Source organism: Opisthorchis viverrini (genome assembly GCF_000715545.1).
Source record: "Opisthorchis viverrini unplaced genomic scaffold opera_v5_144, whole genome shotgun sequence".
Classification (NCBI taxonomy): Eukaryota; Metazoa; Platyhelminthes; class Trematoda; order Opisthorchiida; family Opisthorchiidae; genus Opisthorchis; species Opisthorchis viverrini.
Genome location: NW_008751800.1, coordinates 752922 through 768001, shown reverse-complemented (window position 1 = coordinate 768001; position 15080 = coordinate 752922). Strand labels below are relative to the sequence as shown.

Here is a 15080-nt window from a genome sequence, read left to right as displayed (position 1 = left end):
TGAGTGATATATTTCACGGTAGGAAAATTATTCACGGCTAAAAAATGTCACAGGGATTTATTGTGGCGTTCAACAGTTGACACAAACACAGAGATTTAGTCCCACTGGTTCAGCAGTCAACAAACAGTTCAACGGAGCGTAAATGCACTCGTTCAGCAAGAAGTCGGCAGGTCGCAGCGGAAAATTGTGTATTCGTAACATTAAAGCAAACGTCATGATACAATATGTACGACAGTTACAAAGTGTGGTTTAAGTTCAGGAAGAATGGTAAATTTGACAACCGATTACAGACACTACACCTATAAACTGACTCAAGGACTTTGTACTGCTAAAGGCTCCCAGTATCGAGTAAGAAACTGTAAAATGCACCTCGGCTGTTTAGCGAACATTGATTTTAGGGTATTTTATCGGGTTAAATAGTGCGATGTATTCAGGTAAGAAATAAACTCGATCATCAACAATAAGCCTGCCCAATGTGAACCAAGGGGTACGACATTGTTAGTGGGTGTCCAGAATTTTCATCGACCTTATGAGTTAAACTGCATAAATCCCCAATTAAAGAACGTGAATACAACCAGGTGATGTTTAATTTTTCGTTAGGATTCTAAAGCAAAATTTAGGCTCGAAAATTTACCGGGGGTAAATTTTCTCCTCACCGATAAAAATTCATACGTCAAATCAACGGATACAGTAGCAGACAGTAAATGGCTTCAGAGGTCTCTCAGGTGTGGTGTGAAAATACTCAAGTTTTTTTAGTGAATACTTCGTCCTATCAGTGAAGTTAGTCTATGCTGAAAAGCTATTTTACCCTCACTGGAATCATCAGTATTTCGAATCTCACGAATCTGTAGTGTGGTTCCAGCTGGAAGTTTCCAATACAGACTGAACCGCTTGGCCAGGGGAGGCTGACCAGTGGTGTGATTGTTTCGGATCTGTGCAGTGTAGAGCGCCACTCATCATCCAGTCGCGGGATCCACCTAAGGTGCTCACTTGCTGACTGGTGAATTTATCAATTAGAAGCTCTCACGTCGTTTGTATTATTCTTGCTTCCGAGCTACTTTTGTTTTGTCAGTAGTGTGTCTGTCAAGTATTTGATGTCACGATTTTTTCTGGTGGCTAAACGGTTTAAAACCCTAATCTTTTTGACGAATTGATTTTTCATATCCTCAACAGAGATCCACTAACACGGGCCGAATCCCTTAGTCAGATGGGGTGTTGCTGTTTCGTTTGGGCTTTCCGGACCGGGTAAGAATCGTCCAGCCCAGTCTACCACAGGGAGCCCGTTATTACAGTGTTAGCAACAAAAACCAGATATTATGCTAAAATACCCTCAGCGGAGATTTTTCGCCATTCCATAAGCAAGTCAGCTGCGTAAATTTGCCAGCATCCCGAAGTTAAGCGTGAAATCGCAAGTCCATCATTTGAGAAAGCCTGTGTATCTGGAATCGAACATGAAAAGTTCGCTGGTCGGAATAGTCACCACTGATAATTCAGTGCACCTTGAGGAATCCGCAACCCCCTGTTTTTTAATCGTGGGACAGAATTCAATAGAGCCAGTCATTCAGGAAACCATCTCCCAGAGGCTTCTGTTTCCTGCAAGTCTTTCCCCGTCCACTTGATTCAAGTCACCAAAAGTCATTCGTTCACTGGCTAGAGCCTCACTTACCTATCATGAATACGGGCATTATAAGCCCAGTGTAAGTACGTGGTTATTCATCGCATGGCGTTATGGCTTGTTTGGGTGATCACGTCAGCTGAGAACTTCGACCTTCCGCATTGACCAATTTATGTGGCCCTGGGGGAATGACGTCTGAGCCTACGTACACGATGAAATTGCCGGAGCTGACGATAAATCAGTATTTCACAAAAAATTATTTAGTTGAATGCCATTCATTTCAAGGGAAAGCACCCTGCTTAGTCAATTTCCAAGTAACCACAAACGGACCAAGGGTCAAGTTCAGTCTTCTCGTGAAACTGTCATTGACGCTCCCGATACGACTCAAGAACATCTCTGAGACTCCGAAAAAAGGACACGACCGGACAGGCCACGTGAAATGTCATTAGTGAACATTACTCCGACGGCGGGAGTTTGTGGTCAAAAGCCCCTTAGAATAACACGGAAAAATTGACCGGGAAGGAAAGTAGCTAACTGTGATAAAAGTTTGTCGAGGAAAGCTAGCCTTTGCAAACGCATCCACGGCAAAACTATGTGCACCAGTGGCGCTCCACATCATTCATTTGCAAACGATTATTGTTACGGTTACCGGTTGTGTCAGTATCCACCCCAGCTTTTATTGTACGACGATCAGTAATTCAATAATGTTGCTTTTGGTGGTCATGTGGCTGGAATTCAGCCATCCTTCGAATTGCCAATGGTTACATCTACAGGAAAACAGGTTAGACTTAAGGTAACAGTTCAACTACACCATCAGTCACAACAGCACTGCAGCTGACCAGTCAGCAACACCAGCTCCTACCTATGGGTTAAGTGACGCTTGCTTTAAAGGGCTGGGTGGGTATAGGGAGAGCTTCAATGGCGGTACGCTTTCTCCCTTACCACAACTAATAGTTTCCCACGTACAATTGTGAAAAATGCCCACTGAATAATAGGTCTATGCACACAGCTATATCTCCTGATGGCTGGACACAAAGAAACACTTTTAAATTGTCTGTTGAATTTAACCATCCTGACGCGACGAAAGCGGACAACACGGTCGTCGTATTCACAATCCGATCTACCAAGATTGCCTTCATCAATGAACAAAGTACTTGAAAATCTTGGTTTGTTCCATTAGTCCATTCCCCCCTGATAAATGGAAAACAGAAAGAATCAGTCTGACTTATCTCCCCCGTCTTTTAATTAGTTCAAATATTTTCTCGTTATCAGGATTAAATTTGTGACACTTGTGCCAAACGTTCGCTTGGCCTGCAAGCAACATTCCACGAGACTCACCTGAAACATCGCATTAGGTGGAGTGAGCCCAAAACGACTATCAATCACCAGATATTTCCTCGTGCGTGATGAAAACTCACCATTCGTGTTTGGTAACCCGATTTCTGGAACCAGAGCGACATTGTTTTCAATTAAGAATGACAACGGACCGTGTTTATGTGTGGCAATTGTATGCGCACCTTTATGTCTATCTGCTGTACTTAATCCATCATTACCCTTATTATGAAAGGGTACCAGCATCGGAATGGTGTTTTCACTGAGTTCCATGTCTTGGTTGATGCAAAATGTATGTCAGCATGGGACTCATATACTAATCTCCAACACTTGTCACCTTTTCCTTACATAGGTGTCTAACTGGGAGAACGAGTGTATCAAGCCAGCATATCTAAATACTTTGCCTAAACAAAGCCTAGGTTTTGGAGGAACCGATTTTGTCCGCCAACCTTCTTGCAAAAAGATATCAGCCACATGATCCACCCAAATACGCAACGAAACTTGAAGCCGTTTCTTCGACGAACACTGCTATGCTGAGTGACCAGTCGGTTGCAAATAAATCAGGCTGGTTGTAATTAGTACACTCGTCTCACTTTTTACTTCTAAGTACAACTAGACAACCGCGGTACTGTTTGAAAGCTGGTCGTAACAGGATGGGAACCAAGTTTATGATATTTCCCAACTAAATGTGTTACAAAAAGATGGTACTATATTCGACAAATCACGGTATATGATCTTGAAGGAACACTACCCGTGAGGTTGCTTGAGACTGCTCGACAGCAGTCCATTACCTGTCCATTACCCACCTTGTTCTTATTCGTTCGGATTTGCATGGGCATTAGGCAATCATATATTCATACACGTATTAATCACCAAAAGTCTGTCCCTATTCGGAAATGTGTTAGCACCCCCGGTAGGGCAAACTGTATCTCCTGTTTGCATCTGATCAGTGTTCCAAGGTATCAATAGAATTTCACTAACAAGCTTAGGAGCATGTATTCGAAGCTGTCCTTTTTATATCGAAGTTTCTTACTGTACACGTACGAAAAATGTTTTTTTTTCACTTAGCACCTGTTCCACGCACTTCAGTAGTTAAATATAGTAATCGTTACATTGAAATACCGAAGCCTCCTTCTAACTGGTCGGTAATCGTCCTGATGGTGTCAGTCATATTGAAGTTACGCACTGCAAATGCGTCCCGTGAAAAATCAATTCACCAGCAGTTTCTCGTCCTCGAAATTAGTAGGTGATAAAGTTTGTATGCATGAACAAATCACACACACACACGCAAACAAACAAACAAATAGACAAACGGACAAATCGAATAAGAAGCAACACACTGCAAATTAGGCGATGGCTATAATTAGATAGACTTTATTTAAGTTCACATTGGCTTATGTGAAAAATTCATCCGTTCCACCCAAAACATTGTCTTACACCATCAGCCACCGCGGAAAACGAATCACCACCCTAAAAACATCATTCATGTGCACTTGCCGGTAGACGTCATGACCAAGTAGAGGGGAGACATGTCGTTTCTCTTCCCCTTTACAGCTGCTCGACACACAGACACAACAAAGCTCTTGCCTACGAATGAATTATTAACAAGCAAACTACACACCCAGATCGATGCCAATAAATAACATTTACTTAGTTTTCTGTTCGAAAGCACTGAATTTCCTTTGAGGGACGAGGAGAACGTGAATCATTTGTGTTTTTGTGGATATCACTGCCAAAGGTCTTTGTTCGGGTTACAGGGGAAGAGTGAAAATAGGTGATAAATCCCTAGAGGGGAAAATTTGCGTAAATCTCAACTAATCCGTTTACAAGACGAAATTAAAGGAAGCAAATAAGGGGAAGTTTTTTGCTCACTCAATCCAAATAAGGGTTAGGAAAGAATCTGTTTCCCAGCGCACCCTAAATTTATATAAAAAGTTTTGTTGGAGACCGTATGATATAGCTCTTACATCTTTTCACTTATGAGAGCGTTGGAAACGGGTGTCACAATGCTGGTAACGACCCGGTTCGTTTCTAGTGTGATTAATAAAGGTTCATAAAGGTTCATAAGGTTCATAAAGGTTACTAAAGGTTCACTGAGTATAGAGATGCCCGAGAGAGAGAGAGAGAGAGAGAGAGAGGAAGAGTTATCGGGAGAGTTCTAATTTGGGTCACAGGTGAAAGACAGTGAGATGGTACTTGGCATTTGGAATAGCTCATCCATGCTTCGTTCGCCGAACTGTAACGTCCGAGTTGGACCATTTAATAGTCTATCATCGACCTGCTACAAATGTAATCGTGAGTCGGCGCCCAGTGGTAAGGTGCCTACTAAGTTCGAAACCGAGTTTTCCAGATGAGAAGAGGGGATCGAAACATTTTAGTCACCTGAACTAATCTGTTAGATAAATAGTAGTTTTCTTTGCGAGCATCTGGTTTAGAAATCAAACGATCACATCTAAGATGCTACAAGCCCTTTAGTAAGGTGACGTACAGACGTTGACGAAGGTTAAGAGGTCTACGACATCTCTGCTCAATTCTTAAAGCAGATGTTAGCAGTTACGTAACCGACTCACTTGTGCTACTTATTCTTTCCTATAATTGGGTTTTGTAACTGCATAAGATTTGATAGTTTTTAGATGTCATAGTTGTATGCGAAATCTGGGTTTCAGTATCAGGAATTAGATGTATTGTATTAACTAGCCTTTAGAAGTATATGGTCGTTTCGCTCAGGTCGTGGCAACTGGCTTTGGATGAAGCGAATGGGTATAAATGCAGTGAACGCACGAACAGTTACGAACAACCGAACCGGGCAAACCTCAACAGCACCCAATTAGAACAGTTGGCGTTTTTTCTGTTCTGCCTAAAGGTGACGGTAGCACAAGGTATATCAGCGGAGGCCCCAAACCACAGGAAGACCAAGCCAAGTCAAATCAAATTATGAGGAGCAGCGTGCTCTCCAAAACAGGATTTCCGGTACAAAAAAAGTGACCCCCCACCCCCACCGAACACATTATTCTAACTGTAATTTTAACTAAGAGATGGTTCTACTCGTTTAACTTGGTACTAAATACGACGTTATTTTAACGGAGGTCTCTGTTAGTGAGTAGTAGGCGGTTGGGTTCAACGCCAGTTTAGGAAATACGCCAGTCTATCCCCACGGAAATGTTGATTTCCATCGTCTCGAAAAATCCACAGACACTCGAGAAACAGTGCTTTGAAGCGCTAATATTTATTTTACTATGTCCCAAAAGTTTTCTATTCTCTGTCCGGTAGATTAATGGTGATGGTCATCCTAATATCCCGTCGACGTCTTCTAGTTTGGTTGACCGCACCTAATTCCGAAATAAATAAACAAACGAACAAAGAAAAACAACTCCATAATAGACTGACCGTGATCCGTGATCAGGAATACCTGAAGCGCCACGTAACCGGTAAGTAGATTTTGATTTAAGCTAGGCATTTAAACTACACATAAAAATTCTGATAGTCATAAATCAGCTTCAGAATTAAAGGGCTTTCGGCTTGCTTGGTTGAAGCTGGAAGGACCGACACTGCAGAGTGAACTTTACTCATTACGCAAAACTGTGAAGATGGAAGATGTTCCACAAAACGAGCATTCGTTTGTATAAAGCCACAGATATCCGGTAAAAGAAAGGCATCCTCTCTGGAACAATCCCCCAACCAAAGCAGGAAAGACTGTGGCTCGGACCCCACTCAACCGACTGGTTGCTGATACTCTGAAGAGCAGTGTGCATTTGGAAGCTATAAAAGTGCAGCTGACCCGGTTTTTGTCAAAGGCGAATCGAAAGGAATCAATCTACCTATGGCGAATTCGTGGAATTTACCAGATCCCTCGAAGAGATAAGGACTATGAATCAACATACGAAACCTTGGATCTCCGGATAACTTAATCATAATCTTTCCAACTGGAATGAAAGCCTGCGTGTGGATCATTGCAACTCTTTCCGGTGAATTCGAAGTCGACAGAGGAAGGAAGTAAGGTTGTTTTTCATTCTGGCCATCTCCAGTTTCTACATGACAATCATCAGTGCGGAGGTGTTCCGTCATTGCGAATGCGGTGTGCCAGCTCAATATCTTTGGAATAGTTACTTAATCTTTTGGGAGCTTTTCCAGACCAACACACTGCTACGCAAATCCATGATCAGTACTATACTATTTGCAGACGGCTGCACTGCATTTTCTTATTCTAAAGCGGTATTGTATTAACTTGGTTAGATTTGGTTCAGCGGCGCCGTGCTTTAGGTTAACTGTGAATATTTCTAAAACGTTTGCCTTTTATCAGTCCGCACAGGAGATATCATTTAGTTAAGTGGTTGTGAAATGACTTGATGCACGGAATGCTGGTATCTTGCTAGCACATTGCGCACAGAATGGATGCTCTTTAGTAAAACAAATTGATGAATTGTAAAGGCTGGGGCAGTGTCGATGACCTTGAGAAACTCATCCGGAGCAATCGTCACTTGCATTGTTAGGGTGCTTTCACTACCACGTGACAACAAACCTGGACCCCATGCTAACGAGGTTCGGGTACATATCTTAGACTCAAACACAGTCTGATTCAGAACCAGCTTCGCTGATGAGACCACTTGAGAAGAACAGCCTAAACTCACACTTCAAACCATTTCTGTGGTTAGCTGATAAGCTGAGTTCAAAATCGAGGATGCCTGGAATTTCAATATGGGGACAACCTTCGGTTGAGTTTGAAATACTGTTAATTCCACTTCAGAGTACGGAGAAACTGATCATCGACAGAAAGAGTTGAGAGAAGCGGATGGGAGAATAGCTGAGAAGCGATGAGTCTAGCCTCTGCGAAACGATCGAGCCAATTGAAATGGGTTCAACCTCCTTGGAGCAGCCTCGAACCTGGGGATTTGCATAGGCATATAGGCATTTAGGCATGTGTAGGATAGGCCCTACGGGCCTGAAAACTAATCATCTGTCCATCTGCCAGAAGTAACTACCTCGAGCCCAGTTAATTTCGTTTCATTTTATACTGAGTAATATGCTGTAGTGTAATCCTAAGAATGGCAGCATCATTAACGAGAGGGTTAATGGAATACCTTGAGGTTATCAAATACCACTATCACGTTTCGTTAACAGTCGGCTTATGGAAACACTTGCACGGAGCTATACTGGAAGGGGACTTGGTAGTGTGCTGAAACAGGTTAATCAGAGGATGACTTAGACACCTCAGTGGTAAACAAGCAACTAGTGTCATTGTTATACCACCATGTTTAAGCCACCTGTTGGCTTGCAACAGGCCTCTTCACGTTCAGCCGTCCATTCTACTCCTTCGGGTCTATATTGTTTCCAAGAGTTTGTGTGCGGCATTTCCTTCTGTCCCGCGGAAATCGTCTGTGACTCTCCAACTGTGAGCAGCCATTCAGTGCTTTTGACACCACTGACATGCAAATCCGAATCGAATACCAACAAGTACGTACATAGCTAGCAGAATATATGTTAAGCCTCGAAATATTTGATTAGGAAGTTCGTGAATTTACGTGGGTAGTGACCGTTTCCAAAAGATCCGTCCTTTTTTATATAGATAAATATTGGGATTCAAAACATAGAAAAACAATGGTAGTCACTGAACGTGATCGGAAACTGCATACTTGGGAGAGAACAATTTTATGTAAAGAGTACTTCGGGCAAGCGAATTTCTATCTGAAGGGACAGCCATCAGAATAAAGTTCTTTCCAAAAGTCCTCATATCTGTCTCATTAGGGTCTCCAGCGGTTGATTCGCCTTTTACTGTTCGGCGAGGGCCAGACCTTGGAATCGGTCTGTCTACTATAGATGATCGACATTCACGCTGAAGCCAACATGGCCGAACACAATTATACGCATGATTGCTACCAGCCTGTAGCTCGGGTGTTCAGTCGACAATTCATTCGTCCTTTTTGTCCACCTTTTCCGGTTAACGTTATAAGTAAACATTTAAAATGTCCACAGGACCTGTTTCTGTTAGTGTTGTGGCAATGTGAGTCGGAGGATACACCGCGCGATGACGTATCATCCATCAGGAAACCATCGTGCAACTTTCCCTCCTCCCAGATGTCATTCGATCAGGAAAGCAACAAGTTATTTTTTGTAAGTGACAGACGGTTGACATGCACGGATGTGGATCCCGGCAATGTGAATTCGACTGATCGATAACCGAAAGGATTACTGGGTCGTCGTTCCAGCAGTCAGGCAAACCAGTCATATCGCTCAGGCATGAACACGTTAGCTTGGTCAGACGTGCAAATTCAGATGTATCCCGGTGTGTGCTGGTAGCATGCTCGCCTGGCATGTCAGATATGCATGCGGCGAACCCCAACACGACCAAGGATTTGTATGCATTGCTGATTAGCTCTAATAAGGGCGAAACTCGATTCCAGTGCTTCCTAGTTATGGTGTGAACCCACCGGAATAATTACGTCTGGAGAAGAGGACAGCCTTCAAAACGAGAGCGATGTGAACGTGAAATCCATAAGTCCTGCAAAGACCCATAACAAATTCATTTTTGCCTGGACACACATGAAAGAGCGGTGACATCAATTAGTGGAATTTCCGCTATCTTCATGTAGGTAAGCGCCACAGAGAACATGTGCCTGTGTTTACCACAACTTGAGTCCTTTTGCAAACATCGGTGGAGGAATGTAACAAAACGAACCACTGCTAATGATAACTCCTACCCTGCACAAGTCAGGCATATAGGATGTTTTTACACAAGGCGCGGACACATACGCGCATGTACATGAAACGAACGCACGCACGTACCGAATTCCAAAGAGTGAGGTGTTGTAGTCACGTGACTCAAACCAGTGTCATGCGCTTTGACTTGTTCGTAAATTGCATACATACACTGGGGTGGAATGTGTTCGTGTGTGGCTGTATAGCGATTTTTTGTAGGTTGGTCCAAACATGAGAAATGGTGCATTCCAGGTGGTTGCGCGTGGAGACACAGGAAAGTCAATCGGCTAACCATAAATATGGTTTCTATCCCAGATAAGGCGGGTTTTATAGAGAACTTTGTTAACCATTTGTTCGTTGACCAAAAGAACACTAGTGCAAGGTGGGCAAAGCTAGTGCTAGAAAAACAGGATATTTTGGAGGCGCAAACTTGTTTTTTCGTCATTTTCGGGGAAACATGATCTAAATACTGTTTGACCTTGACAGTAATTCGCTTAAACGGACGAAGGAATATAGAGCAGGGTCTAAAAGTTCAAAACGTAGGCTCATTTGAGGGGGACAGGATGTTAACTATGCAGAGCTCAGTTTCACAACTGTGGCTTCCATCCGTTTGACAGGATATGTAAATGGGTTTCACTTTGGATAAGCTAAATAGCTTACTTGGCGAACTAAATACTATGTGCACACTGGTCCCCGTTGAGAAAAAATCTCCAATAAGAGGAAATGATCTCCTTTGCTTGCGACTTTCAGTTATCTCCAGAAAGAACTAAAAATAAGCTGATTTGAATGGGTTGCGCGAAGATATTTAACCATGTTCTATTTGTCTTAACATAAGTAGTACGGGTGTGCAGTTCCAGCAATTTAGGAATCCATATGAGCACAGAAGTGGACTTTAAACCAACCGGCACTTAGAACATGGGCGTGATCTCGGAGCCCAGCGGCTGAACCTATCAATCGAACGAAACCGATAGCGGATTGTCAGTGAATTTTGACCAGTCTACCCATTCTACCTATATCAAAACGGAAGAAACTTATTGAATTTCTCCATAACAGAATCCTGAGGTAGTTAGTATACTGCACTTCTGTGGAGGATTATCAATATCTAATCGATTGCGATGCAAGACGGTGAGTGCTCCTTCTCGGGGATTCAAACTAACTTCTCCTAAATTGCACTAATTTGAAACTAAGTTGTCTAGCAACTATCTCACATTTCACATAGCACTGTAGACAGGTCAGAAACTTGGAATTCAATGGTAGTTCCAACTTGGAAACCACCAACAAAGTGGACATCGTCCTCTGACTTTCTCCAAACTATGCCTGATGGGCAGTGAGCTTTTTAACACTCCTGCTGAGCAGAGAGTGGATTGGGAGGCACGGTAGAAGTGTATGGGCCTTTGAGTTTCACGACGTTTGGTTGTCAATTTCAAATAAAAATAAATGAATCTCAGATGTGTTCCAGTTTCGTGAGATTTACTCAGTCGAAGTTCGGCTTAGATGCTCGTTCACCATAGTGACAGATCACGTGATTATAAATGGAATGGTATACGACCATTTTTACGCAAATGATTGCATCATGTGCAAACCAAACAAGACGGTTTGTATAAGCCTATTGTAGAATGAACCTTTTTAAATTAAGTTCCTGCAGAACAATAAGTGAAAAGATGGGGAGCACTCGTAAATCCATAAAGCCTAAGTGAGTGACGCAGGAGTGAGAATAGAAGAGATCATCTCATAAAGATATTTGAAGGTCATCGGTGTAGTGCGACAGACTTCAACGAATATATCCGTGGCCGATTAAAAAAATTCAGAAATCAACGCGGAAATGAAGGGAATCCATATGGAAGATAACGGTGACGTAAACGCTGAAATCTCCGCATTATCTGAACCCCTGCAATGTTCACTGATGTACTGTACTTGCACTGATAAGTTGATATAAATTCCCCCGCTTAAATTAGCGACTTCACGGATCAGAACGCCTCTGAATCTAACACTGCTAGGAGGAAGTGAGCCATTGCAGCTAGACTCACACATGTGGAAAAGGCAATATGTGTTGTTCACGAAAACTTGCACTCAGCTCATCTTAGTGAATCGTATCAGACTGAAACGATTTGATGAAAGCCAGTACAATCGTGCTTATGACTGTACCAGGACAGACAGGTTTGGATGTGTGTATCAAGCATATTGTACCCATTCGAATCGAATTTCTACTAGTGAAGTGCGCTCACACCAGAGAACGATTCTGGTCAGTCTTGGGATCCCGTTCGAATCAGTGCACACTCAAACTACCCTACGGCGTGCCACATCCCGGCGACCAGCTATTTAAAACGACGGTTTTTGTTTGGTCCAATTGAAATTCTGTAATGTTCACCCCAGAACAAGATCCCCGTTTCCTGATTGCAAGTGTTAAAGCAAACTTATCCCCGTTTGAGATTACTGTACGAATGTGAAATCCATATTGGACGCACTTTATTTGACCGACAAACTCCATGTTCCTGCCAGCTCAACCTCATAGAGAAAGAACACTTTCAGCTTTTTTCCTTTGATGGTTTCTTTGATAGGATTATACTGCCCACATTTTCCGATTTCCGGTCAGCTACTGGAGGATAGTTTTGCCTGCCAGTTGCAACTTTTATTTCTAGCTTCCTTTGAGTTTCTATATTAACTAGAATTGACTTCACCGAACCTGTGACCGTTAGTTACTGATCGTCATAACCGAAGTTACATTCGTCCAGCCACCTTTACCGAAGAAAAATTGATACGATCTGTTGCTGAAAAGTAAACGCCACAGCATTTCGGAAATCCTGCATTCCAGTTTTTCGGCTGCTTAGAACAAAAGTGAAACTTTAGCTATCAGTTCACATTTTGGTCAGCTGCGACTGAACACAGGCTGCTCGTCAAGTACACTCGTTTGCACACTGATATGGTTTTCACAAAAGGCACACCTAAAACTCTCGTGAATTTTGGGTTCCAGTAAAACACAAGGTTGGGAACCACACCCATCTGATGAGCTCTAAAAATAGTGGAACCGGCTGTCAAGGAGCTTTTCTGCAAAATGATGAGTTGTTTCCTACAGGCTTTTCGTTTTCATCCACCATTTCAAACTAGTAGAAAACAACATTTTCTCTGTTAACTCGTACTTCGAAATCTTTAGTCTGCAACCCAAACGTTATAGTGAGTCCGTAGGTTGTTTTTCTTTGGAAGATAGAATCGCACCGATTCTCCAGTCGATCGAGAGTTCGATCAAACGTCCTCCATCGCTTGTTATTCAGAGTGAATTTCGTCTGTTTCACCGGCACGATTAAATGCGGTTTCAGAGCGTTGGAATTTGCTTGTACCAGATATTAAATAGATTTTCGCGCCATGACTATGGCCCTATAATAATGTTTCTTTGTGAAAGGTTCAATTTGACAGTTACCAGAGATTCTCCTTACGAATAAGAATGCACAGACAAGGCATGGAACGAAGCATTCAATAGAATCCAGTTCTCGGCAATTTTTCGAAGTAATCGAAATTTTGCATGATTCTTTTTCTAATACACACCCGGTGGCTTGGAAGAAACTGGTCACTCGTTTTAGTGCGATTCACTATCTCGGATAAGTACGTCATGACAAGCAGAGAGCCCCGTAGAGAGCCTCCAGATAAGGTTATCTCGTAGTCAGATTTTTGTGAAAGCCTCATTACTCTCTTGGCTATCTTAAATGCCATTGAGATCCCACGAAAATCCTCCTGGATGAATGAGTTTACCCTCGTAACCCAAAGAAACCCATGAACCTTTGAGGTCCATGTAAAATTACAACAGAAACCTACAGGTCTCAGGCGTTGCGTGAAAGTTTTGAGAGACATAAATTGGTGAGGAAAGATACTCCAAGATCGCTCGAAACCCGTCAATCTAGACGGTACGTTGAATTCAGATCCAAAATTCCATTCTCGTTGACCGAATGATTTTGGCCAACCCTGACGACATTCAGCTTTAGTTCCCCCTTCTTACTGCTAGTGATCTGACCCCTCAATATGAATACCGGTAATGGCGTTTTAGCAAATGATCAACAGACCGCTCACTGGTTTTATTAAACGGTATGCATTGTGCCAGTAGGCTCAGGTTTATCAGTATCACAAAAGCGGGGGGAAATGATTTAGTACATGGTGGAAAGAGAGAATATGAAGTGGAGTCATTGTAGAAAAGCCACATTTCCTTGAACAAAAAGATAGAGGGCCAGGTGTACAGCAACTTCGAAGCAAACACACCTGAGCTTGACACCGGGTAGGGCACTTTTGGAGGGATGAACTCAGAATCCCACGCTATGTAGGTGAAAGCACTAGATAAATCATGAATAAAGGACTCTTCAGGTCAGGACTGGATTTAGGTTCCTTTTTCTTCTTACAATTCACAACAAAAGTTCGTTTAGAACACGTTTCCAGAAAAGGAGAATAAAGCTAGTGTTGCAATCCGTGGAAACTGTGACCTACAGACTACCCAGATCAAAGAGATGCCGCCTGATTCTCGAGTGGCATTGACTTTTTCGATGAATTTTTGATGATCCTGCATGACGCTATCACTAGTCGGTAATTTTCAGATGATAGCATCGCTCGTTTCAGTATAAGTTTGGTATAAATACAGAATCAGATGAAAGTGTTTAAACAGCGAGATTATAACAAGCAGTAATGGCATATAAAATTAACAGATCATATTCGGGCCGCTGGATAACTCAGGAAGTTCAACCGGACGTATCAAAAGTAAGTTAGGTTTAAAGCTAACATGAATCGCAAAGTATTTGTATCAGGAAACGGACTCACTCAAGGAATGATGATCAGTTTTGATTGAAAATCATTCTTGGAAATCCAGGATTTTTGTGCTCCATGGTTCAGCGGTGCTGGGTCCTACAGATTATCCCCCGGCAGAGCCCACACCAGGGGAATTTGCCAGCTGATGGTCTATTTTTGAAAGAATTTCTTTCTATCTTTCAGGTTCATTCACTGTGACGAAGTTTCTTGAAGCATATTATCATTGGTAATACAGTTCAGCGTGTCGTTAGAACGTCTTGACATGCGTGTCATTCAGTCGCAACAGTCAGGACAGCTGCTGGGTCGTCTTTAGAGGCGTCGGGCAAACTAATCACATCGCTGAAAACTTTCACCTGTTCAAACATGAAAATTTAGATCCTTCCAGCACGCATGGGTGAAGTGGCAGTAGCTCGCCTGGCACGTCAGTTATTTGAGGTTCAAACCCCGGCAGCGTCAAGGGAACCATAATAGAGCGAAACTCGAGTTCACTAGCCCCACTTTGAGTTGGGCTCACCAGAATGATTAAACATGAACAGCAGGAGGATTGTTCAAACGAGAGGGATTCTACAAAACAATTTTTCCGGCCATTAGTGACAAGCTGATATATATATATATATATATATATATATATATATATATATACTCCAGGCATTTTGTT

The 15080-nt window shown here is 42.5% G+C and overlaps 2 protein-coding genes across 2 annotated transcripts in view; both read left to right on the top strand.

Moving 5' to 3' along the window:
- T265_06728 (hypothetical protein) overlaps window positions 1–7762 on the top strand; it is a gene marked incomplete at both ends in the record, with an annotated part of 21502 nt that extends 13740 nt beyond the window's left edge. Inside the window, 2 exons of the mRNA XM_009172065.1 lie at window positions 6218–6375; window positions 7692–7762. Of these exons, the coding sequence (XP_009170329.1) occupies window positions 6218–6375; window positions 7692–7762 (229 nt within the window). The remainder of the gene's footprint in view (window positions 1–6217; window positions 6376–7691) is intronic.
- Window positions 7763–8195: 433 nt separating this feature from the next.
- The window catches only part of T265_06727 (hypothetical protein), a gene marked incomplete at both ends in the record, with an annotated part of 31442 nt that continues 24557 nt past the window's right edge, over window positions 8196–15080 (top strand). Inside the window, one exon of the mRNA XM_009172064.1 lies at window positions 8196–8398. Coding sequence (XP_009170328.1) covers window positions 8196–8398 — 203 coding nt within the window. The remainder of the gene's footprint in view (window positions 8399–15080) is intronic.